This window comes from Paracoccidioides brasiliensis (assembly GCF_000150735.1).
Source record: "Paracoccidioides brasiliensis Pb18 unplaced genomic scaffold supercont2.1, whole genome shotgun sequence".
Lineage (NCBI taxonomy): Eukaryota > Fungi > Ascomycota > Eurotiomycetes > Onygenales > Ajellomycetaceae > Paracoccidioides > Paracoccidioides brasiliensis.
The window spans coordinates 818,001-838,929 of NW_011371358.1; the positions used below are offsets into that span (position 1 = coordinate 818,001).

General features: G+C 47.9%; 10 protein-coding genes across 10 annotated transcripts; 5 read left to right on the plus strand and 5 right to left on the minus strand.

Annotated features, from left to right (window-relative positions):
• Positions 1 to 721: 721 nt before the first annotated feature.
• On the plus strand, positions 722 to 2,045 carry PADG_00244 (uncharacterized protein; the record flags this gene model as incomplete). The annotated part of the gene is made up of 2 exons (XM_010757965.1): positions 722 to 921; positions 1,001 to 2,045. 2 exons carry the CDS (start codon positions 722 to 724, stop codon positions 2,043 to 2,045), a joined length of 1,245 nt encoding a protein of 414 aa, XP_010756267.1.
• A 545-nt stretch (positions 2,046 to 2,590) lies between these two features.
• PADG_00245 (uncharacterized protein) lies at positions 2,591 to 4,584 on the minus strand (the record flags this gene model as incomplete). The annotated part of the gene is made up of 2 exons (XM_010757966.1): positions 2,591 to 4,361; positions 4,421 to 4,584. 2 exons carry the CDS (start codon positions 4,582 to 4,584, stop codon positions 2,591 to 2,593), a joined length of 1,935 nt encoding a protein of 644 aa, XP_010756268.1.
• A 659-nt stretch (positions 4,585 to 5,243) lies between these two features.
• PADG_00246 (pyruvate dehydrogenase (acetyl-transferring) subunit E1 beta) lies at positions 5,244 to 6,580 on the plus strand (the record flags this gene model as incomplete). Its single annotated transcript, XM_010757967.1, has 4 exons — positions 5,244 to 5,494; positions 5,571 to 5,694; positions 5,751 to 6,037; positions 6,109 to 6,580. The coding sequence occupies 4 exons, from the start codon at positions 5,244 to 5,246 to the stop codon at positions 6,578 to 6,580; spliced, it is 1,134 nt and encodes a 377-aa protein (XP_010756269.1).
• A 1,159-nt stretch (positions 6,581 to 7,739) lies between these two features.
• On the minus strand, positions 7,740 to 8,400 carry PADG_11068 (uncharacterized protein; the record flags this gene model as incomplete). Its single annotated transcript, XM_010758369.1, has 3 exons — positions 7,740 to 8,034; positions 8,092 to 8,183; positions 8,251 to 8,400. The coding sequence occupies 3 exons, from the start codon at positions 8,398 to 8,400 to the stop codon at positions 7,740 to 7,742; spliced, it is 537 nt and encodes a 178-aa protein (XP_010756671.1).
• A 517-nt stretch (positions 8,401 to 8,917) lies between these two features.
• Positions 8,918 to 10,271, minus strand: PADG_11069 (uncharacterized protein; the record flags this gene model as incomplete). The annotated part of the gene is made up of 7 exons (XM_010758370.1): positions 8,918 to 9,012; positions 9,081 to 9,202; positions 9,247 to 9,311; positions 9,439 to 9,606; positions 9,695 to 9,877; positions 9,974 to 10,126; positions 10,212 to 10,271. The coding sequence occupies 7 exons, from the start codon at positions 10,269 to 10,271 to the stop codon at positions 8,918 to 8,920; spliced, it is 846 nt and encodes a 281-aa protein (XP_010756672.1).
• Positions 10,272 to 10,365: 94 nt separating this feature from the next.
• PADG_11070 (uncharacterized protein) lies at positions 10,366 to 11,846 on the plus strand (the record flags this gene model as incomplete). Its single annotated transcript, XM_010758371.1, has 2 exons — positions 10,366 to 10,608; positions 11,667 to 11,846. The coding sequence occupies 2 exons, from the start codon at positions 10,366 to 10,368 to the stop codon at positions 11,844 to 11,846; spliced, it is 423 nt and encodes a 140-aa protein (XP_010756673.1).
• A 729-nt stretch (positions 11,847 to 12,575) lies between these two features.
• PADG_00248 (uncharacterized protein) lies at positions 12,576 to 14,500 on the minus strand (the record flags this gene model as incomplete). The annotated part of the gene is made up of 6 exons (XM_010757450.1): positions 12,576 to 13,349; positions 13,417 to 13,650; positions 13,760 to 13,930; positions 14,004 to 14,036; positions 14,144 to 14,188; positions 14,294 to 14,500. 6 exons carry the CDS (start codon positions 14,498 to 14,500, stop codon positions 12,576 to 12,578), a joined length of 1,464 nt encoding a protein of 487 aa, XP_010755752.1.
• A 2,193-nt stretch (positions 14,501 to 16,693) lies between these two features.
• PADG_00249 (uncharacterized protein) lies at positions 16,694 to 17,809 on the plus strand (the record flags this gene model as incomplete). Its single annotated transcript, XM_010757451.1, has 2 exons — positions 16,694 to 17,319; positions 17,503 to 17,809. The coding sequence occupies 2 exons, from the start codon at positions 16,694 to 16,696 to the stop codon at positions 17,807 to 17,809; spliced, it is 933 nt and encodes a 310-aa protein (XP_010755753.1).
• Positions 17,810 to 18,125: 316 nt separating this feature from the next.
• On the minus strand, positions 18,126 to 18,832 carry PADG_00250 (uncharacterized protein; the record flags this gene model as incomplete). The annotated part of the gene is made up of 2 exons (XM_010757452.1): positions 18,126 to 18,740; positions 18,824 to 18,832. The coding sequence occupies 2 exons, from the start codon at positions 18,830 to 18,832 to the stop codon at positions 18,126 to 18,128; spliced, it is 624 nt and encodes a 207-aa protein (XP_010755754.1).
• Positions 18,833 to 19,320: 488 nt separating this feature from the next.
• Positions 19,321 to 20,446, plus strand: PADG_00251 (uncharacterized protein; the record flags this gene model as incomplete). Its single annotated transcript, XM_010757968.1, has 2 exons — positions 19,321 to 19,558; positions 19,620 to 20,446. The coding sequence occupies 2 exons, from the start codon at positions 19,321 to 19,323 to the stop codon at positions 20,444 to 20,446; spliced, it is 1,065 nt and encodes a 354-aa protein (XP_010756270.1).
• Between the last annotated feature and the right edge of the window lie 483 nt (positions 20,447 to 20,929).

The window sequence follows — 20,929 nt, forward strand, 5'->3', positions numbered from 1 at the left end:
GGTAACAGATGCTTCTGATGTTTAGTACTAGGATTTCACCCGCCGGTGTCGGTTATCAAAACATAGCTCGAAGCCGAATTACATCGATCCAACCAGCCAGAGGGAATGAGCTTGTGACTCACTCTCTTGTGTTGGGATATAGCTGTGCTGGCAAAGGATACGGGGGCGCCTGAAGATACAGAGCAATCCAGGCTTTGATTCCTCGTCTTGTCCTTGGTAGGAACACCCCCTTCATGCCGACCTGCCTGTACACATGATTTGTTGATGCAGATGCAGCAATTACCGGAACTTTTCACCATAAGTTTCGTTGAAAGGCTATCCAGTCTCAAGTTCATCATGACCCAAGAAGTTTAATAACAGTGTTCTCTACTATCTTCTGAACTATAAACATCGTTAACGTTGAAAAAGAAAAATAAGAAATCAGTATTGAGAATATGTAAATATGAATATGAATTCACAGAGATGATGAAATTCTAGCAACTAAATATCTCATTTTTCCAGCAGCCTTTTTATTGTAGTTCTGTAGCTCTCAATATAGTTCATACGGAGTTCGTACGGAAGTAGTTAACCTGCTTGTAGTTATTCCCGAAGTTTGAAAAACACCAACGTCATCATGCCTGATTTGAATCACCGGTTTATTTCTGCACCAAACCACATGAGCAGCACCGAAAAACCGAACACCTACCGTCTTGACTCTCCGAACGGTTAGAAAGCAATAGTAATGTTTTCTGTTAGAGCTGCCCTCCGCCTACCAGGCCAATTAAAGCCTGCGAGCTGCCTTAACCCCATCCATGCTATTCCTGCCTGCCATACTTCTTCCAAACTTCCGCTTGACTGTCGACGGTACATCTCCGCATACGGCTACACCCAGGCCAAGGCATTGGTATATGGCAACTACGGCGAACCCAAAGATGTCCTGAGGTTATTATCCTTCTTTTAACTTTCCTCCGGTTCACCCATTGTACAAATCAATGTCCTGCTAACGGTCGATCGAAATTAGTCTACACTCATACTCCATTTCCGCACCACACAACACCCAAGTCAACGTCCGCCTCCTCACCTCTCCCGTTAACCCTGCTGACGTCAACCAAATTCAAGGCGTCTACCCATCCAAGCCCGCTTTCAGCTCCGCCCTCGGTACCAGCACTCCCGTAGCGATTGGGGGAAATGAAGCCGCGTTCGAAGTAGTCTCGACAGGCTCCGGCGTCAAATCCCTTTCCAAGGGTGACTGGGTAATCATGAAGAGGACGGGGATGGGTACCTGGCGCACGCATGCACAATTCGACGAATCATCACTCCTAAAAATCGACGACCGCACCAACCTGACACCACTGCAAGTCGGGACCGTTGGCGTTAACCCCGTTACCGCATATCGGATGCTCAAGGATTTCTGCGACTGGGACTGGGTGGGCAAGCCGGGAGAGGAATGGATGATTCAGAACGGCGCCAATTCAGGCGTGGGACGGGCAGCCATCCAGCTCGCGCGGGATTGGGGTATTAAGACTCTCAACGTGATTCGCGAGCGCGACACACCCTCGGCGACAAAGGCGTTAAAGGACGACCTTCTCTCCCTCGGCGCCACGGCTGTCCTGACCGAATCCGAGCTCCTCTCCTCCAAGACCTTCCGCGATATCGTGCATGACTTGACGCGACGGGGTACAGAGCCTATCCGGCTCGCGCTGAACTGCGTTGGCGGGCCCAGCGCGACATCCATGTTGAAGGTGCTCGCGCCCAATTCTCGCATGGTCACGTACGGGGCCATGGCCAAGCAGCCCCTGACGTTGCCATCCGGACTTTTGATTTTCAAGAATTTGGTCCTGACTGGGTTTTGGGTGTCTAAATGGGGTGATAGCAATCCGTCACTGAAGAGTGAAACGGTCAATGATATCCTGAGACTGATGAGGGAAGGTAAGTTTAAGGATATCCCTGTGCAGGAGGTGAAGTGGGGTTGGGGAACGCAGCTGGATGTTTTGGCGAATGAGGTCCAGGGTACGTTGACGGGGAAGAGGAGTGGGAAGAGTGTTTTTGTTTATGAGGGGGATTAAGTTGAATGATGGCTTGGGCATGTTGCTGTTTTGTAATTATAGAATTTGTCTTTGTAAATCTAGGCGTAATATTAGTTAAACGCCTCAGAAGATCCGTCGACCCCATATGCCATCCAATATGGATATTTTGTGCTTTTTTGGAAGACGAGGCAACGTGAAGATCTAGAAAGAAAACCTAGGGCGAATGACCAGCCCATTTGATGGTTTATTGCTGGTAGCAAACAATTTCTCCAACGCATTATAACATTCTCTGAAATTCAGGTAGACAGCCCCTATAAATCATTAATTGTATATCCATACCAAGACCGCTAGATCAACGCAGCATAAAATCCAATGTGTATAGCTGTATATCTCCAAAAGTAGTATCAACATCAAATAAACTCCTGTCCGTAATCCCGAGATTCCAAATATCCATAACCGAAAGGTTCCAAAGAAAAAAAGAAGAGAGGGGGGGGGAAAAAGAAAAAAAGAAAAGGAAAAAAAAAGGGGGGGGGGGGGGGAGAAGAAGCAAATCCCCCGAAAATCAGTTTATCTAAATCCTCACTCTACTCCCCCTCCTCACCATCGGTAGATTTACATCTCCAGTTCTCCTCCACCCACTTTACAATGATCGTCTTGAGCGTCTTACCCGCCAAAAACGTCTCAGTGTCCTTCTCAATATCAACATCCAACCCGACAAACTTAAACGCCAAATCCATCCACGGCTCGATAAAGTCGATATAGACTAAGTCGACCGTGTCGGTGTCTGCGGAAATGCTGGACATAGTGGCGGTAGCGGATGGAGATGAAGATGGAGGAAGCATCGCTGATATGCAGTTGGGTACACTATAGAAATTGATGGGAGTGTGAATGGTGTCATCGCCGTCGTCACCTACGCTGTCCTTTGTTGTGTAGCCTGGGATGCGACAGATTGTTGGTGGATTGGGGTTTTCGTCATCGTCGTCGTTGCTAGAGAAAAGGGGGATTTGATCTTGTGCGTTGTTCATGTGGATTTGGTTCTGATGGTGGTTGTTATCATAGTCATCGTTTACAACGATACCAGAGTCTATCGCCTGCTGCTCGGGCGGGGAGAGGAAAGCCGACGAGGAAAGAGTCGACTGCGGCATTTTGGTTAGTATTTTCATTTGCCGATTTAGGACCTCGAGGACCTGTTTGGCTTTTTCGACCTGTATGTCTTTGACGTAGCGGAAGCCAGATGTAAATGGGGATAGCATGTAGGCTGAATCTCTCGTGAACTGGCCCTTGAAAATGTCAAAGCGGATGGCGCCTGTGTTGATGATGGCCATACCGGTCTTGTCAGCACGCAAACCCGCGCGGAGGATGTCAGGAAGAACCCGATTTTCTAGCCAGCTGTATACACTTGCATTGTGGGGGTATGGCGCGCGGGACATCCATAAGTTATGCGTCGGGCAGCCGTGTGTGTGGTCTAAATTCAGAGCAAGTCTGGCATCCTCAATCATTTTCGAGACATTCTTGCCTTGCTCGGTTGGGAAAGTGGATTCGTTGAGCCCTGTGTGGTAGTAGAAGGACCAGAGATTATTGTCGATGTATCTGCGGAAGAAGGACAGATTGGCTGAGGCTGGTGATTTCTTGCCACCGGTCGATACGCCATTTATTGAAGCGAAGCCAATTGTTTCCATGAACCGGCCGCTGGCAAGGCCATAAGCCTTTTCATCGTATTTGGCATAATCCCTAATATGAAAATGGCCACCGAAAAAATGGATGGGGGTGTCCCAGTTCATCCCCCGAATCGCTTTGTAGATGGTTGTATACTCCTCCGACTGCACAGCAACATGCCCAATCACAAGGAAGAGATCCACGTCTTTGTCTCGAATAGCGTCTTGAAACCACTGTTCCTTGACTGCCTCTTCGACAGGTTGCACAATGGTATTGTTGTAGTTCTGCTTGAAATCAAACAAGAATCCAAATGCCACGATGCGTATGCCCTGCTTCGCTGTAGTGAACTTTTTGAAACGAGGGGCTAAGGGTACACGTTGGCCGGATTGGGGGTCAATAATGTCGATGTTTGAGGACAGATAGCTGCCTTTAAAATTGGGAACCGTAATGAGGTACTCATCTTCAGAAGAATTCTGCTTGTATAGCTCATGGTTGCCGGAGCATATGACGTCGATATGTTGTTGTGTAAAGATGTCTGCAGTATAGAGACCCTTTGGATCTGAGCTATCATAGAGCCCATTTCCTTCTATTCGATCGCCCGTGTCTATCAGGAGTAAATCTGCTCCCTCCGCCTCGACCATTTTTCGTATATGGCTGGCAAATGTGATGTAATCCCCCCAGTCGGCACCGTATGAAGCTCTGAGTTACCAATGGAATAGTTAGCTTGGATCTTCCTCGAGAATCTGAGCGACTCTTACTCTTGGGGATGGCCACTGAGCCAGCCATGAGTATCGGTCGTATGAAGGAAATTAACCTGGCCAAATGTAAGATTCCGCATCGGGGCCGGTATAGGTTTAGGAGCTGAAGATTGCACAGCGAGTGCGGAGGTGGAGAGCCCCAAAAGGGCAAGGAATAAGTTCATGGCTGTTTTAAGTAAATATATAAACAAGATAAGAATAATATAGCCCAAAATCTATGTCTATATATTGATAATTAACCAGCCATCGCTCTCAGTATGGGAATGTCAGTTCTTATCAAATCGGAACCTATAGTTAGATGGTTACTATTGAAGATGAACAAGCGTTTTACGTCAGCAGAGCTGAGCAGATGACGTCGTTGAGCTGTCGCTGGTTTAAGGTTTATGGGACGGGCTAACTGTTAATGGAATGGTGATAATCTTAAAGTATTTATATTCTGATGACTAAACGCCAGATGGTTTAAGTGCGCAATGTGAGCGAGTCGTGCTGCTAGCTTCCTATTGGTTGACTGGTGCTCAATCCATGGAACAAAGTGGATAGCCGAAGCTTCTCAGCCAATGACCGCTTTTGTAAATAATCACGTGATCAAGCTCCTTTGCTGAGTCAGCTCCATCGGGAAGCCCAACAAGTTTCAACGCCAAGACGCCCCAATCCGGAAATATACAACACCGGGGTTCCTCTCATCGTCCAAGCACCGACTCTCATCAGCAAGCTGCGGATTGTCTCATTGTTGCGTCTCAATTCTTCCGTTTCCTCTGCCAACATCTTTTCTGTTCGTTGTATTCTTTCCTCCCTTTTTTCATTGGCTCCTCCTTTGTCCCCAATGGCCACCCCAAGACTGCTGAGGCCGGCTTCCCGCCTGGTATCATCACGGCTCTGCTCCGCCCCACTCCGCTTAGCTTTCAGACCTGCAGTATGCGCTCCTTCAGCTCTCCAGCGGCGGGCATATGCGACGCCAAGCGGGACGAAAGAAATGACTGTCAGAGATGCCCTCAACGACGCTTTGGCGGAAGAGTTCCAGGCGAACGAGAAGGTGTTCATTTTGGGAGAGGAGGTCGCACAATATAACGGAGCGTTCGTGGTCCCTTCTCTACTCTTATATATATTGCAAATATTTGCTGGATGTTATTAACTTCTTCGGGGCATTTAGATACAAAGTAACAAAAGGCCTACTAGACCGATTTGGCCCGAAGCGAGTCATCGACACCCCCATCACAGAAGCCGGATTTTGCGGTTTAGCGGTTGGAGCTGCTTTAGCTGGTTTACAGCCGGTGGTTAGTGACATGATATCTTAATGTAGGAGCCGTACGCTGAATCGTATCTGATGTAGTGCGAATTTATGACCTTCAACTTTGCCATGCAAGCAATCGACCAAATCGTTAACTCTGCGGCCAAAACACACTATATGTCGGGCGGTATCCAACCATGTAACATAACCTTCCGAGGCCCCAACGGATTCGCTGCTGGTGTTGCTGCTCAACATTCCCAGGACTACTCCGCATGGTATGGATCTGTTCCAGGTCTGAAAGTGGTCGCTCCGTGGAGCGCAGAGGATGCGAAGGGCCTTCTTAAGGCTGCAATCCGCGATCCTAACCCAGTTGTTTTTCTCGAAAATGAGTAAGTAAACAATTTATATGTTGTACTACGCTATGGATAGCGAAATCAAGCTAATCAGTTTGACTCTATAGACTCATGTACGGCCAATCTTTCCCAATGAGCGAAGCCGCGCAAAGAGACGACTTCGTCCTACCCCTTGGCAAAGCCAAAATTGAACGCATCGGCAGGGACGTAACCATTGTCTCTCTTTCCCGCTGTGTCGGCCAAGCCATTGCTGCCGCTGAAGAGATGAAGCAGAAATATGGCGTCGAGGCGGAGGTGATCAACCTGCGCTCCGTCAAGCCACTAGACGTGGAGGCCATTATCAAGTCTGTCAAGAAGACCGGCCATCTAATGGCCATTGAGTCAGGCTTCCCAATGTTCGGTGTCGGTTCTGAAATTCTTGCTCTGTCAATGGAGTACGCTTTCGATTACCTCAAGGCCCCTGCTGTCCGTGTTACCGGTGCCGAAGTCCCAACCCCTTACGCTGTCAAGTTGGAGGAGATGAGTTTCCCACAGAATGATACGATCATCTCACACGCTGCTAAGTTGCTCCGGGTGTAACAATAGGAAAGGAACGATAGAACAATCATATGTACACTTTACATCATGAGAGCTGCACCAAGCGAATTGGTTTCATTTCTTCTATTTCCTCCGTAGTTCCTCTTTCAATACTCACGAACCTGTCGATGACAGTTAGGAGTGAAGGATGGAAAGAAAAGGAAACGGATATTAAAACAGAAATATTTAGTAAACCTAGGAAGCACATCTTCTGTGCATTACATAACCAGTTTGCTATCGCCTGTCAACCATTTTTTTTTTAAAAAAAACATTAGACTTTTTGAGCTATGCCTTCGTGTCTGCTTCTAAATTTTCTTGAACAGTTCTCCTCATGTACCCAATTAAGACTTGCGGTTCCTTTTGGATTTTGGCCCTTCCATTTCTGCTTGTATGATTACCTTATCTTACCCACTACATACGACGCATATTATATTGAATGGTAAATTTACATTTTACAGTTACAGTTTACACATATCTTCTGGCTAATCATAGAACCCAAAACACCAACTAGTGATATATTCACTTTTACGTTGCATATTACGGATCAGAACTACTTGGGTCCTATCCATGATTGATGCTGATATGCGGAACTGATGAAGATATAGGATTCGTGGAATTCATATCATCTTTTAGCTGACTGCTGATTATAACTATGGATGCTGCATTATTATGTGAAAAGGAGTGTATATCACTAGTAAAAAAATAACAAATAACAAATATTCCATATTCCATATTCTGAAGCTAACAGTCGTGAGCCTTATATATCAGACAAACTTATGAAACAAGGACATTCAACTAATTACACGATAGCATGGCAAACAAACATGTCATATCCAAAACAATTCTGATACATTCTCCTTCTCTGCTGCAAATCTTAACAAATCGCTATTTCAATTTGATTCTCCCATATCTTCTTACGATATCCCCTGCCTCTTACACCTCATTCCCTAAATGTACAACATGGAATCTTTCATCCTTGCATGAACATTCACTTCACACTCACTTTGCTTTCTCACCCTCACCTTCACCCTCATTCACCTCTGCCTTCTGCTCAAACAACCTGCTCAAATAACACCCAGCCCTTGAAGAAACTAAAGAAGCATAATAAGCCGTAGGACAGATACTTACGGCCCTCTTTGCGCGGCCAAACAAGTAGCACATATTATGCGTCAGGGTTCGACGGCATCTGCGACATTTCCACCAGGGTGAGTTCGACCCTCGACATCGCCGACGCTGCAGCTGTTGACTTGACCTCGTCGTTGTTGACGATGTAATAACGGCCTGGGCGCGCAGTCCCTTGCAGCGCTGTGTGCGATTCTAGGAAGAAATCCCAGTTGCGGACGTCAGTGACTCCACGGTCAACAACGGTGCCATTTCGCGGGTTGAAGGAGTGGTCCGCGTCGCCTAGTTCGGAGAGGAAGAAACGGGCATTATATCGCTTGACGACAATGATGATACTTTATGCGCGGGAGGCCGGATTTGGTGTCTGTGGCCGAGTAGAGGGAGGCGCTCACTTTTGGAGAAGTGGAAGTTCATTGTTGAGGACGACCTGATCCTGGCCTTCCGAGACACCGTCACGGTATACGAGGATATACGAGGATGTTTTCTGGGAAATTTTGCTGGCGGTGCTTGGCCCAGAGTATCAGGCGGGTTTTCAGAAGGTCGTCGAGCACTGAGACCATTTCCTGGCAGGAGGTTTGGATGGGGAGGTCTGCAGGCCATTGGGCCACCTGGCTGTTCATGAATGCAACAACACCAGCGATGCTAGGAGTGTTGGAGGCAGAGCCTGGAGAAGGGTGGGTATCGTCGATGCCGACGACCATGGTTTTGTTATAGGAAATGAGAATCAGCTTTTTTGGCTCCAGTGGTTGTTTACGCCGCCGAGCTTGAGGTTGAATTTGAGTGCAACATGGGAAAAATACATGGCATTAATTGGTTTGGCGAACTTGCTGGCAACGGCGCAAAAGCTGTGCACGCCAAATTTAACATGGCAGAGGTCCTTGATGCGATTGTATTTGGGGCTTGCAATTGGGAGAATAAAACAAGATAGGCTGCAGCCGCGCATCTTTTTTAATTAGTTTCTCAATTTGGAGCTCGACCGCTTGCTCATCGTCCTTTGGAACGATAACAATATTCGGTTTTTCAACGCTCATGCCAACTTCTTGTAACCTGATGACAAAACAGCTCAAAGTCTGAGTCACGAAATTCTGTACCCCAGGCCAAGGGGATTGAGAATGTTGCGATTGAATTTAACAGATATATCCAATTTTGCACGTGTTTTGCGGTCGAAAATTTGTTATCATGCATGTTACAGCTGCCAAAGTAGTGTTTGTCGGCCTGTCAATTTTCATGGAAACTTTTGTACCTGATTTGGGGTCCTTTCAAGACCCTTGCGGGCACTGCAATCACTTCTGGGTGTGAAGCTTGAGCCCAAACTCCACTAAGATGAAATATTGTTAACTTCCAGACAGGGGTGAATAGAAAACATGTCGAATCTACTTACCACTGTAGACCTCCCAGGAGGAGCGACGCCTATAATCTGTGACCCCTTTTAGTGTATTGACTTCGCATTCTGTGAAGACTTTGCGAACAGCAAACCTGATCATTTGCTGAGTTTGGGCGGGGCTCAAAGTCATGTTAGAAGCCTGGCCAGACAATATAATACAGACATGAGGAAGGAAATATATCGGGCGCTGCCTGCTTCCGATATTGATGACTGGAAAATCGGGATCTGCTACAATTATGCCATGAGCTACAAAAGATATTAGCTTATCATTCCCTTTGCCATCCAGGGTAGATGATCACAATTGCGGAAGTAGTCATAGTCGCTCACATAACTACGAGATGTCTCTTCGGCATACCTTGTAAAAGTTCACTTCTCTGGATCCTGTGCTTGTTCTCAGCATTCTTGGCACCTGATCCATCTTGTCGCCGTCACAAACGGTAGCCAGGCCAAGAACTGGTCTGATTGCGAGGATTTTCACGGCCGTCTCGGGTGGTCCTTTTCGTATGAGTGACCTTGACACGGACTGATTTCAAGAAATCTGTCCAACATTTCCATGCTCTTCGTGTCACGGCTATTATTCTTCAAGAATTATTCAACCTCGGAAAGAGGACCTTTAGTGAAACACGCAGCATGTTTAACCTGAACGTTGAGTAGAATGAGGCCGTAGCAGCTCGGACACTGATGGAGAACCCCCACAATGCCCCAAGCCCACCAGCCAAGCTCAGCTTTTTTGCATCTGGCAACCCAACAAGAAAATGATTGTTTGAGCCGATGTTGCTGATATCTTCTGCCCTCTTAGGGTAATGCCCCATTCAATGTTCAGTGCCTGAATGACTCCCTCTTTTCCACTGAATATTGAGCTTGCATTGGTAGAGGAAAAGGCGGTCGACCAGTTCACCAAGTTGCAGAGTCCCAGAAGGGTCGACACGAACGTAGTAAGTTCTAGCGTATGCTGGGGGCTCATCCTCACCCTCCGCGCAGTATTTGATGGAATAAGACGGGGACTCATCAAACCTAAGATTTGCACTGCCGATCAGTATGGCCTTAAGAGTCAGTTGCGATGTTCTTGCTGAATGCAGGAAATTGTTGCTCTATCAAAAGTCAGATTGATCTGCTCAGCTTTCCTACCGATAGGAAGATTTCCACCCCCATCCGAGCAGATGACGATTCCGTATCAGAAGAGAGCATCTGTGCTTCACTGTATAGTTTGGGAATGTTGATTGGATATCTGAGGGCAGAGCCATATGTATTAGTTATTACCGGTATATGTTTATACCCAAAAATGGGAGACGGGCATCTTTCGAGAAGATATTTGGGATTGATGACAAGCTACATCTCTGATTCCCTCTACCCTGACCTCCGCCGCCAACCCCAACCCCAGTCCCCCTACTACCACCACTACCACGACGACGACGAGTGCGATCAGCAAGCATACCAAAGACGGCTTGTCTCCCACCCCCAGCGTCGTGGCCACACCCAGGATCATGGCGACCCCGCCATCATCCTCTCCTTCCCTTCCATTGTGGTTTGCCTGCCATGTCTGAAAAATTATAAGATATGGACAGGACAGAATAAGCTCCCAAGCGCTTCAAGAATCATGTATATGATGTATCGTTACATACGCAGTTCTTGGTGAGCACGGGAGAACGGAGGCACGATGAGCCACCGCAGGGATGGAAGAGCTCTTCAACGGTAAATATATATATACGTATATGTAAATATATACCTGTCCGCCATTTGCAAACAGAAGTAACCCCAGGGTTGTAGACTGAAGCTCAAATTTGAGGGAATTTTTGAAGGTTTCCGGTCTCCACTTCCATCCAGTTGGCGGAGAGTCTCTGGGGTGGTAAGAAAAAGGGAAACAAAAATAAGGGAAGAGGAAAACCTAAACTGGCGATTCGTTATCTCCCTTTTCCAGGCCCATTGAGTATCAATGAAACCAGGGTCCTTCATTGGTGGCGGATCGCTTCCCTTGATTTCAGCATGCCGGCCGGTACTAAGGAAAGGGAGAAAAATGGTAAGGAAAAGAGACAAACCGAAAAAAATAGTTGGAAAAGACGCAAGCAGGAGAGGAGCACGGATACAGCAAATGTAACAGAGGGGCTTTTGATGCCTGGATACATACGTTTAGTGAACTTCTAGTATGGAAGTGTGCCAACGTAAATAAACGACTTCAGCGAGTTGGCAGTTTAAACCCCCCCAAATCAACTCTACCTATGGTTAAGGGTCCTATATTCTGTAGAAGTGACAGATCTCTTTGGCCCAGTGGTATTCTCACAGCTTCGTTTCTATGTAGAAATTAAATCAGCGAAAGATAATTATAATAAGAAACTCCCATGTGTCTGCGGGGTGCGTGCCAGTGCCTTCAGGTTCTGAGCACCTGAAAATGAAGAAATCTCAAGACGAACTTGGGATGAAATGCCCCAAAAAGTCTTCCGGGATTTAGAAACCTGGCGTCTGTTGATACATCGAACACGCAAAAGGCAGCAAAGTACAGATTCTTTGAAGCTCTGAAAGACCCATTCAGTCTACACTTCCGGCATTTTACCGCCAGTCCTGTTCGCTGAATGACCCAGGTTTCAGTTGCTTTCCGGTCCTCGAACCGCTGTACTGCCGCTATTTAAACCGGTCTATCTGCGGTGCGATGGTCACAAGTCTAATGGGAGTTGGGATGAAGGCCGTAGGTCTCAATCCGGATACACCATCGAGCGATCTGTGAACCCAGACTTTGAGGAAGAGTTCGAATTTTGGATGCACCGGTAAGTTGGAGAATATACCATTCTCAAAAGGGCAAATGGATGCCCTAACTACATCATTATCGGATCATTGAGGAAATTGGAAAACTTCCAGAGAGTTATGTTCTAGGACTTGTATTTTACTTATTTAGCAATTTCTAAATATTGATCCACTCAAAACTCCCCACTGCTGCAGAGGCCCTGAGACATCCCTGTGTTCCTCATGCTCAGTATCATAGCTGAGGAGGGGATGGATCCCTGACATACTAGGAATTGCCGTCAATGAAGTGAGGTTCCAACGATTGAGAGGAAGATTTAGCTTCTGGTAGTCACAGAAGGTAGTCTTTCGGGTCCTGGTGAACTGAACTGTGCTGAGTGCCAGAGATGAATCGTTTACACACCCCGCGTCTACTTATGCCGCGCTCGATCTGCCAATTTACAGCCTACTTATTGTGTAAAAAGAAAAAAAATAAATAAATATAAAACGTTGTATTTTTGGTTAACACCAGTAAAAAAACAGAGGGGAGTAGAAAGGGGGAAACGTGATGGATCATATCATACAAGCAACCAGCAGACTTCGATCCATATTACCGACCATATTAAAACCGATAGTTCAATCCAACGCAAAGGAGCTCCATTAGGTTCGCACCCGACGAAACTCAGAAGGGGAAAATTATATCATGAAAATTTTCAGCGGCTATAAAGTAAAGTCTCACCTGCGATGATCAGAAACAGACAAAAAGAAAACTTGAAGCCCTTAGTTCTCATCCTTACACTCTGACCCGAACCTCCTCTCCCTATCAGCAACACTCATACTGTCACTCCCACTCCGATTTCCGCTACCGCCCGCGGTATCCACCTCCGCCCCCTTTCCCACCTTCCCCACCTCCTCCGCAATCTTCTCAATCTCCCCGATCTTCCCCACAACCCCCTCACTAAACCTCTGCATCCCCATCTCCTCGAGCTGAAACGGGGGGATGAATTTCAAACTGGCTTTCCAAAGCTCATCAAACAGCACCCTCAGCTCTCCAGCCCGTGACTTCAGCGCCAATGACACCTGCCTCGCCGCGGCCGCCGTTGTCGAGTTCGACGACAAACCGCTCAATCCTGGGCAGGGAACTAACAGAGCAAGCGACGACGACGATGACCCCTGACCACCCACGCGTAGCGCCAGTGGCTCACCATCAACGAGGTCGGGAGCGCATGCTACAGAGACTGTAGCAGCCGCCTGCTGCATTTCCACCCTTTTCCTCATCTCCTCAAGCTCAGCCTCCATCTCTGCCATGCGATTCTCCATCTCAGCAATGAGGCGGAGTTGGTCCCGCTCACGGATTGCGAGGGTATCGGCGCGCTCGCGCTCGGCAGGACAGGACTTCGCTAAGTTGTATATGTAGGTCCAGTCAGCAAAGTTAACCCGATCAAAACGGATCTTGGACCCGACGTCATTTGAGGAGATGGGAGTGGCGCCTGGAGTGGTGCCCGGCGTTCCCGTTGGTGGAAGGGGGATGCAATGGTGCTGGTGCTGATGCAGCTGCAGATACAGGGATTGAGGTTGGGGCTGGGAAGGCAGTGGGGACGGGCGGTTGGTTTGTGCCAACTGGCCCGGAAGACGATGAAGGTTTGCGAGAGCGGTTGGTGGCTGCGTCAGAGCCCGTGAGTGGGGTTGTGGGCCGCGATGATGTGCTGATCCTGGGCCGCTTGGTTGGGCGCTTTTCTGGCCCAATGCTCATTGAAGTTGCAGTAGCTGTTCCTAGGCTCTTTCGAGCTGATGTTGATGATGGTGCCGAGACCGGTTTCGGTTTCGGTTTGCTGGCTAGGGTGCTTGGTGGGTTCTGGTTTGATGTGTCAGGACTTAATTCATGTAATGAGGATTGAGAAAGGAGAAGGGGGAGAGGAAGAAAGAGGAGGGAGGAGGGGGGGGGGGGGTTAAAGGGTTCTAACTAGATCGGGTCCCGCGGATGTGTTTTCGGTTTGATAAGGGAGATCACCGCCTTCACTCTCGGTATCGAAGTCTTCTAGTTCGCTTTCGGTATAGAGCTTTTCAAGCGAATACCTGGACTTGCGGATCCGGGGTTGCATATTGCTTGGGAGATTGACCGACGAGATATTTGGCTAAAAGGAGGTTACCTATTTGCAATACTCCCCATAATGGCACAAAATTTTGCGTAGGAAAGCGAGTATTTACCAATTCATTTTTATCAGCCAGTTTTCTCGCTTCCTAGGGACCAGGTTAGTTGACTATGCAGGAGCCTAGGATGAGATAGATACGGCATCCCGCGCGATTAATGCAGGGACCAAATTCCGATTTGATATAATGTCACTTACATAGAACTTGAACCTCACTCGCGTATGATAGTTGGGGTAGAATTTCTGAATATAACAGACACAAAGGGACAGAAAATATTCACAAATCAGTAAAACGATTCAGAAAACTGGAATAGGTGGAAGCAGAAAATTTGATATTTCCGAACGCACTTCCTGAAATTCATCCCAGTTCAGCCTGGAGTTCTGAAGCCGAATAACGTAAAGTTCAGCAAGGCGATCAAGTGGCCAATCATCTTTTTTATGAGAATGTTGCTGCTGCTGTGGAGTCTGCAGTGGTGTGTGCTGTTGAGCACTATTCTTTGGTGCAGGAGAGCCAAATGTGGACTGCTCGTCCATAGGAGAATGTAGATTCGGCATGATGGCAGAGAGCGAATGATGCGGTAATGTTTAACTATATGATAAGAGAAGAGACTAGAGCGTTGGGGAACTCAGATGAGGAGGTCAGATGGAGCTGGGATCAGTTGTTGATGTTGGCTGGTTTCATTGACGTCAGTCTACGGTCCATCAGCCACCGTGGTCACTCCCGGCTCTCTTTCACGGGTTAGGTAATTATTGTTTCAGGTGATTAACCAAATGAATGAATGAGATGTAGCAGCGGAGGCCAAGGGCATTCATTCATGGTACCTTCATGAGGTTTGTGCTGAGAAGAATGTTGAATGGCTCGACGAGCTGGCAGCAAATTTATTCAGGTTTACCATCAAGACTGCTAGCGGGTTTGAAACCCTCCTCTCTCTCTGTCTCTCTCTCTCTCTCTCTCTCTCTCTCTCTCCCTCTCTCTCAGCCCGGGGGCGTTGCCCCCCCACCCCCCTACCCCCCTACCCCCCTTTTCTGCCCCCCCAATTCCAGAAGCTCCAGACATAAAATATGAGGCCAACGTCATGTGCAGTATGTACGTACATTGGGCCGACCGCCTCTGGTGCTCGCCTCTAACCGCTTGCCCTTTGCTCGCTATCTCCAGAACTGAATTGCTGGCGGTCTCAGAAGTTAATGAACACGCTTTCCACCAGGTTGGTTTGTTAGAATTATCTGGTTACGTTATCTCGAACAACTAAATAATGATCAAACTCAAACCTAAAGTCCCGCGCCTAACTCGCTAAGAGTTACTGCGCAAGGTGGCCATATCAATGGGTGTTGGACCCACACCCTAAGAATACGCGAAACCCAAAACTGGAATTGGATGCTTTGTTCTATAGACTACTCCTAGCCGAGAGCTTAAGTGGAACCTTAGGGGCGGGCATGGGCATGTCTTCAGTTCCAGCGGAGAATTCCACCTGGAAAGACAGGCCAGCTTGAAGCCCCCAAGATTTTGGTTAGGGCCAAAGTAATTTGCGGCCCTTTTCGTGTCGGCGACTCAAAATTTCGGTAGCGACCGCCCCCGTACAAGATATGAATGGTTCAGACGAAAGGTCAAGGAAGAAGGACACGGCAAGTTTGAGGTTGATGTATTTATTACCAGGCGTCCGGAGGTTGGATATGCATACAACAGACCAGACGGGCGGGACATTACAGATAATCTTATATTGTTGTGTATTATATTTTTAGACTGTTTCTCTGTCGGTTGCCCAGCGAATTTGACCCTAATTCCATGGTTTTACATTTGCTATCAAAAGGAGCATTTTCACCGAGGTCAGAAACCTGTCTCAGAAAGCAAGGAAAGAATTTTCGGTGGAAATTGACCCACGGTTCTATGGAGGGGGATAATCAATCCATGGGAACCCTGGCTAATTAAGTAAAACCGTACAATGGTTCAAAACCTCGCTTGCAATAATTAGGACTTCATTAATGAATTAACGCCTCGAGGCTAAAATATAAGCGCGGGCAGTCTTATTTATAATTCTTCCCACCCAACTCCCGCATCCCCGGTTGTTGAACAATTCAGCCTTTCTAAGTCTCTTACACAACCACTTTGCAAAATGAATGAATACCCACCGTAGATGCAACAGGGGATCCAGATACATTCATATATCCGGCTGGTGGATGCCATGACAGTCGTTACATCAACCAACTACGCAGACCAAGGTTAGAACTCGGTTGTTTACTCAAGAAAAGCTTCCCTTACAGCCGGGGGATTGACAGCAGTTGTTCGCCATTCCAACTGGGCCGGGGGGTTCCTAGCAAAAATGTAGGCAAGATAGTGCAAGTTGTGATGAAAACAAACAGTCCAAGATGTTTTTGTGTCCGGATGCCCTGTCGATTAGGAAAAGACGGCCGTAACTGATCCGTCCGGGTTAAACTAGTTAAACTACGCCCAGTAAAACTGCGGATTTTATCCCATGCACCAAATGTGCTCTCTCTCTCTCTCTCTCTCTCTCTCTCTCTCTCTCTCTGTGTATGTGTGTGTATGTGTGTGTGGGTGGGGCATCAAGCTCGGGGTGATATAACACGCCCAGCCGCCCCATTCTCGGGTCGTTAATATGCCATTATAAAATATCCGTTTCCGTCCCTCCTAGCATCCTCCCTTTATATAATAGGTACATAACTAGCTACTGAGTCTGGATTAGTTATATTCAAATTGTTGTTCACCTACATATTATTATCCTGTTTCCTTGAATGGCTCAAAACCCCCCCGGCCAACCCCGAAGCCGGGACCCACCAAGAAAGGCCAGCAACCCCATTATAGGCGGCTGGTACGCCGATCCAGAACTCCGCATCTTCGACAACAAATATTACCTCTATCCCACTGTCTCTACCGCATACGAGTGCCAAAAGTACTTCGAGGCATTCGTCTCCACAGACCTAGTGACCTGGATAAGTGTCGGGCGCATCTTTGACTTCAAAGATGTGCCATGGAGCACCAACCGTGCCGCCTGGGCGCCCTCGGTCGGCTGCAAAGACGGCCTCTACTACCTCTACTTCTCAGCCGGGGACGGCGTGGGCATTGGCGTGGCTTCTTCAAGATCGCCTGCGGGTCCGTTTGCTGATGTCCTCGGGAAGCCCTTAGTAGGAGAAGATGTGTTTGGAGCGCAGCCAATCGATGCAATGGTATTTATGGATGAGGATGGGCGGAACTACTTGTATTGGGGCGGGGGGGGGCATGCCGTCGTAGCTGAGCTGGGAGATGATATGGCTTCCTTTAAGGGGGGAATTAGAGAGATTACCCCCGAGAAGGAATACGTCGAAGGTCCGTGGATGATGAAGAGGCGGGGGATTTATTATTTCATGTATAGTGTTGGTGGGTGAGTTTAAACCCCCTTTCTTTTCCCCCTTTTTTGGTCCTTTTAAAAGTGTCCCATATATTTAAGATCCCTCCCCTTCCCTTTCCCCCTTACGCCCCCTCCTGTTTATTTTGAAGCTCCTTTTGCATCCTATCACGTCTCGAAACACCCGTTATCATGCTGATGAACTTCCTACAAACGAAGATGGGGTGACTCGTCCTACGCTGTCAAATATGTCAAAGCAGACAATCCACTTGGTCCCTTCGACGGCCCAGCCAAGAAGATCCTCAGTAGTGAATTAGCTATCGGCACAAGCACTGGGCACAACAGCGCCTTCAATGTTGGGGATGATTACTACATCGTCTACCATCGACGGCCCACAGATGATAATGAGCGCGATCACCGCGTAGTGTGTATTGACAAGATGTATTTTACCAATGATGGCGAGATTGGGGTTGTTAGGATTACAAATGAGGGGGTAGACGAGAGACCGTTGAAAAGTGAATGTTGAAATCGGCATGACTAGGGCTGTTCCAGTTCATTGATTTTGCTAGCGTATCTGCGTTTGGAAATTGAGTTGGTAGGTTACGTATGAGCCAAACGACCGTTTGACGGAAGCATGCTATTTATAACTCTCTCAATTAACGTAACTTGTATCGTACACATGTTGTCATACATTTGGAACGCCGTTGCAAATGCCAAATAAATATTTACTGTATCATCCATAACACCCAGTAGTTATTCCAAGGAATCACAAATCCAAAATCCAAATCCAAAAAATAAAAATAAAAATAATAAAAATAATAAAAAAAGCCCCATATTCACAATCATACAGCCTGGGTCATCCCGACACCCCCACAACCCTCAAAACACCCCGTCGGTTTCCTGGGATCGTAATACCCACTGCCATCCTCATCGTCCGTCTCACTCTCTGCGTCTGCTAAATTCCCCTTCCTCACCAATAAACCACCAGGCGCAGTACGCTTTCCCTCTTCACCTCCCGCGCCTCCTCCCTCATCCTCATCCTCATCCTCCCCAAGTGGATTCTTCTTAACCTTGCCAACCCCAACAGCCGCACTCCCTCCTGTCCCCACAGCCGTAAACGAACTCTTAAACCCGCCCTTCTTAAAACCTCCCCCTCCCCCTCCAGGCCCTTTCACCTCTGGCTTCCCCCCCTCATGCACCTTCTCACTTTCAACCCTCACAATCCCCGCTTCCTCGTCTCTTTTCCTTTCATCTCTGCGCGCTCTCTCCGCTGCCTGTGGGTCCCTGGATAGTTGTTTGAGGTCGCGCAGCCGCTTGCGGTGCTGGTGGTCGTAAGAGCCGATGTGTGCTTCGTATTCTGGGTGGCGGGAGTAGGATTTACTACAAAGGGTACAGGTGAAGGAAGTTAGGGCTGAGCGGGCAGATTCTGTTTTTGGAGCTGGATTGGTGAAGCCGCGCTGGAATTTAATTGCTTTGTTAGTTCTGAAGCGGGTTGGGTTGGGGGGGGGAATGGCTTGGGGGCGAGTGAGGATGGACAAACTGGCGGCATTGTTTAGTCTGTTAGATAATGCTCTCCGGATGTTGGGATCTACGTAAAAACACTTGAGGCATCGGCAGTGGTGAGATGTTATTATGTAACCATTTACTTTGCGCTGTGGTGATATTGTAGCTTTATATCAACTGTTCTCACCTTCATGCGGAGTGCTCCGTCAATGAAATGTTTAGGGCATTCTGCCTATGGCAACAAAAGCGGTGAGCGGAGTCCGGGGAAAATAGCTTGCTGACCAATCACAGACCAAGTAGTTAAATAACTGATCCATTGTCAGCTTCATTTTTCCAGCAGATATTCATAGATATTCATAGGTTCAGAGATATGTAGATGTACGGATATGTTTAACCACTCTCTTTGACGCCATTTCCCACTGGTTTGCAGCTTATATCCCTTGCTTATAGACACTCCTTTTTGGCATCTGTTTGCCGTCTTTCTTCCGCCGCATCCATCCCCAATGCAATAAGATATCAAACGAACGCCCAGCAATGGACGAAAAGCCCCACGCTTCTGGCCAGAGAAGGTCAGCTGAGATCAACCAAGCCTCCCCCATATTGCTGCAGGAGCTAGAGCCATCTCCTATTGAGTGGTCTCCGGACTTAGAATTGGGAGAATACTTCCCCAACACCCGTAGCGGCAGTGAAGGCAGATGCAATTGCAGATACAACCCATTCCGATATCTAAATCTGGGTCTGGGACTAAGCGGAAGGGGTTGGGAATACTGGCGTATGCATCGTCCTCAATCTCATGCAAACAAATAATCATCCATCTAACCATTTTCCACCAGTATCTATCCTCCAAAGAACCTCGACCTATCCGCCCACTATCTTTCTAGGGCTACATCTTTCAAACACTTCCATAATCCCTCTCTTCACAGGCTCTGTGCCCTCTGCGGAACCATTCCTCCTCCTGACCCGCCCACTATACCAATCCCCAGCCCTAGAACCCCTCCTCCTTACTATTCCGGTACTCACCCACCTCGCCTCCGGTGTAGCCCTGCGTATCCTTCGTGCCAGACGCCGTACTCGCCTTTACGGCGCCGAGACACACGAACAGCGTAATGAAATTCGCTCTTCCGGAAACTGGAAATACCCTAGCGTCCAGGCGCGGCTGGGGTATATGCTCTTGCCTCTACTAGCATCGCACGTGCTTGTTAACCGGGTTGTGCCTCTCTATGTGGACGGGGGCAGTTCGGGGGTTGGATTGGGATTTGTGGCTCATGGCATTGCAAGGTCACCGTGGCTCATGAATCTGGGGTACGCGGCGTTTGTGGGGGTAGGTGTTTGGCATTTTGCTTGGGGGTGGGCATGGTGGATGGGGTATAAGCGGGAGGTGGCGGAGACCGGTAAGGGGAAGGGAAAGAGGGTTGGGAGGAGCACCGGGCCTAACGGCGGTTTTCTGGGATCATTTGAAACAGGAGGCGAGTTTAGAAGAAGGTCGAGGAAGGTAAGGTGGATTATCAATGGGATTGCGGCGGTGGGAGCTGGGTTGTGGCTGGCAGGTGGTTTGGGGGTTGTGGGACGGGAAGGGCTGGGGAGTGGTTGGGAAGCGAGTGGTTGGGATAAAGTTTATAGAGAGATACCAGTGCTGAGCCGGGTTTTCGGGTTGCAATGAGATGATTTAGGATGGTGTGTTTTTTGGTGCGAGTGTATGTGATAGATTTCTGATGTTGGATTCATTTTTGCCATGTACGGTATAGATAGGTATGTATTTGAAACTCTGGTATTGATTTGAGGCATTTGAAATGACATGACTCTAACAGTTTAGAACCATTCGCATGCTACAAGGGAGGCATTTTTAAGTAATTATATCTACAGGCCAAGAGGACGCTCGATAAGTCCTTCAGGAAATGAGGCACTGATGAGTGGCGTGCATCGGACAACCGAATTTGCATCAATCCAACCTGAACCAAACCACTGCAGCAGATAATCTCAAGACTGTATATGTGTTCTATACCATTTTTATACCGGGTGTGTTTTCCACTTATTATTCAGAAAGGCGACACAGATCAGCTTACTCAAGGCTCGAGCCAAGTCGGCATCCCTGGGTCGGATGCCGTATCGGAGAGGCTTTTCGCGGAAACCAATTATCAACGCC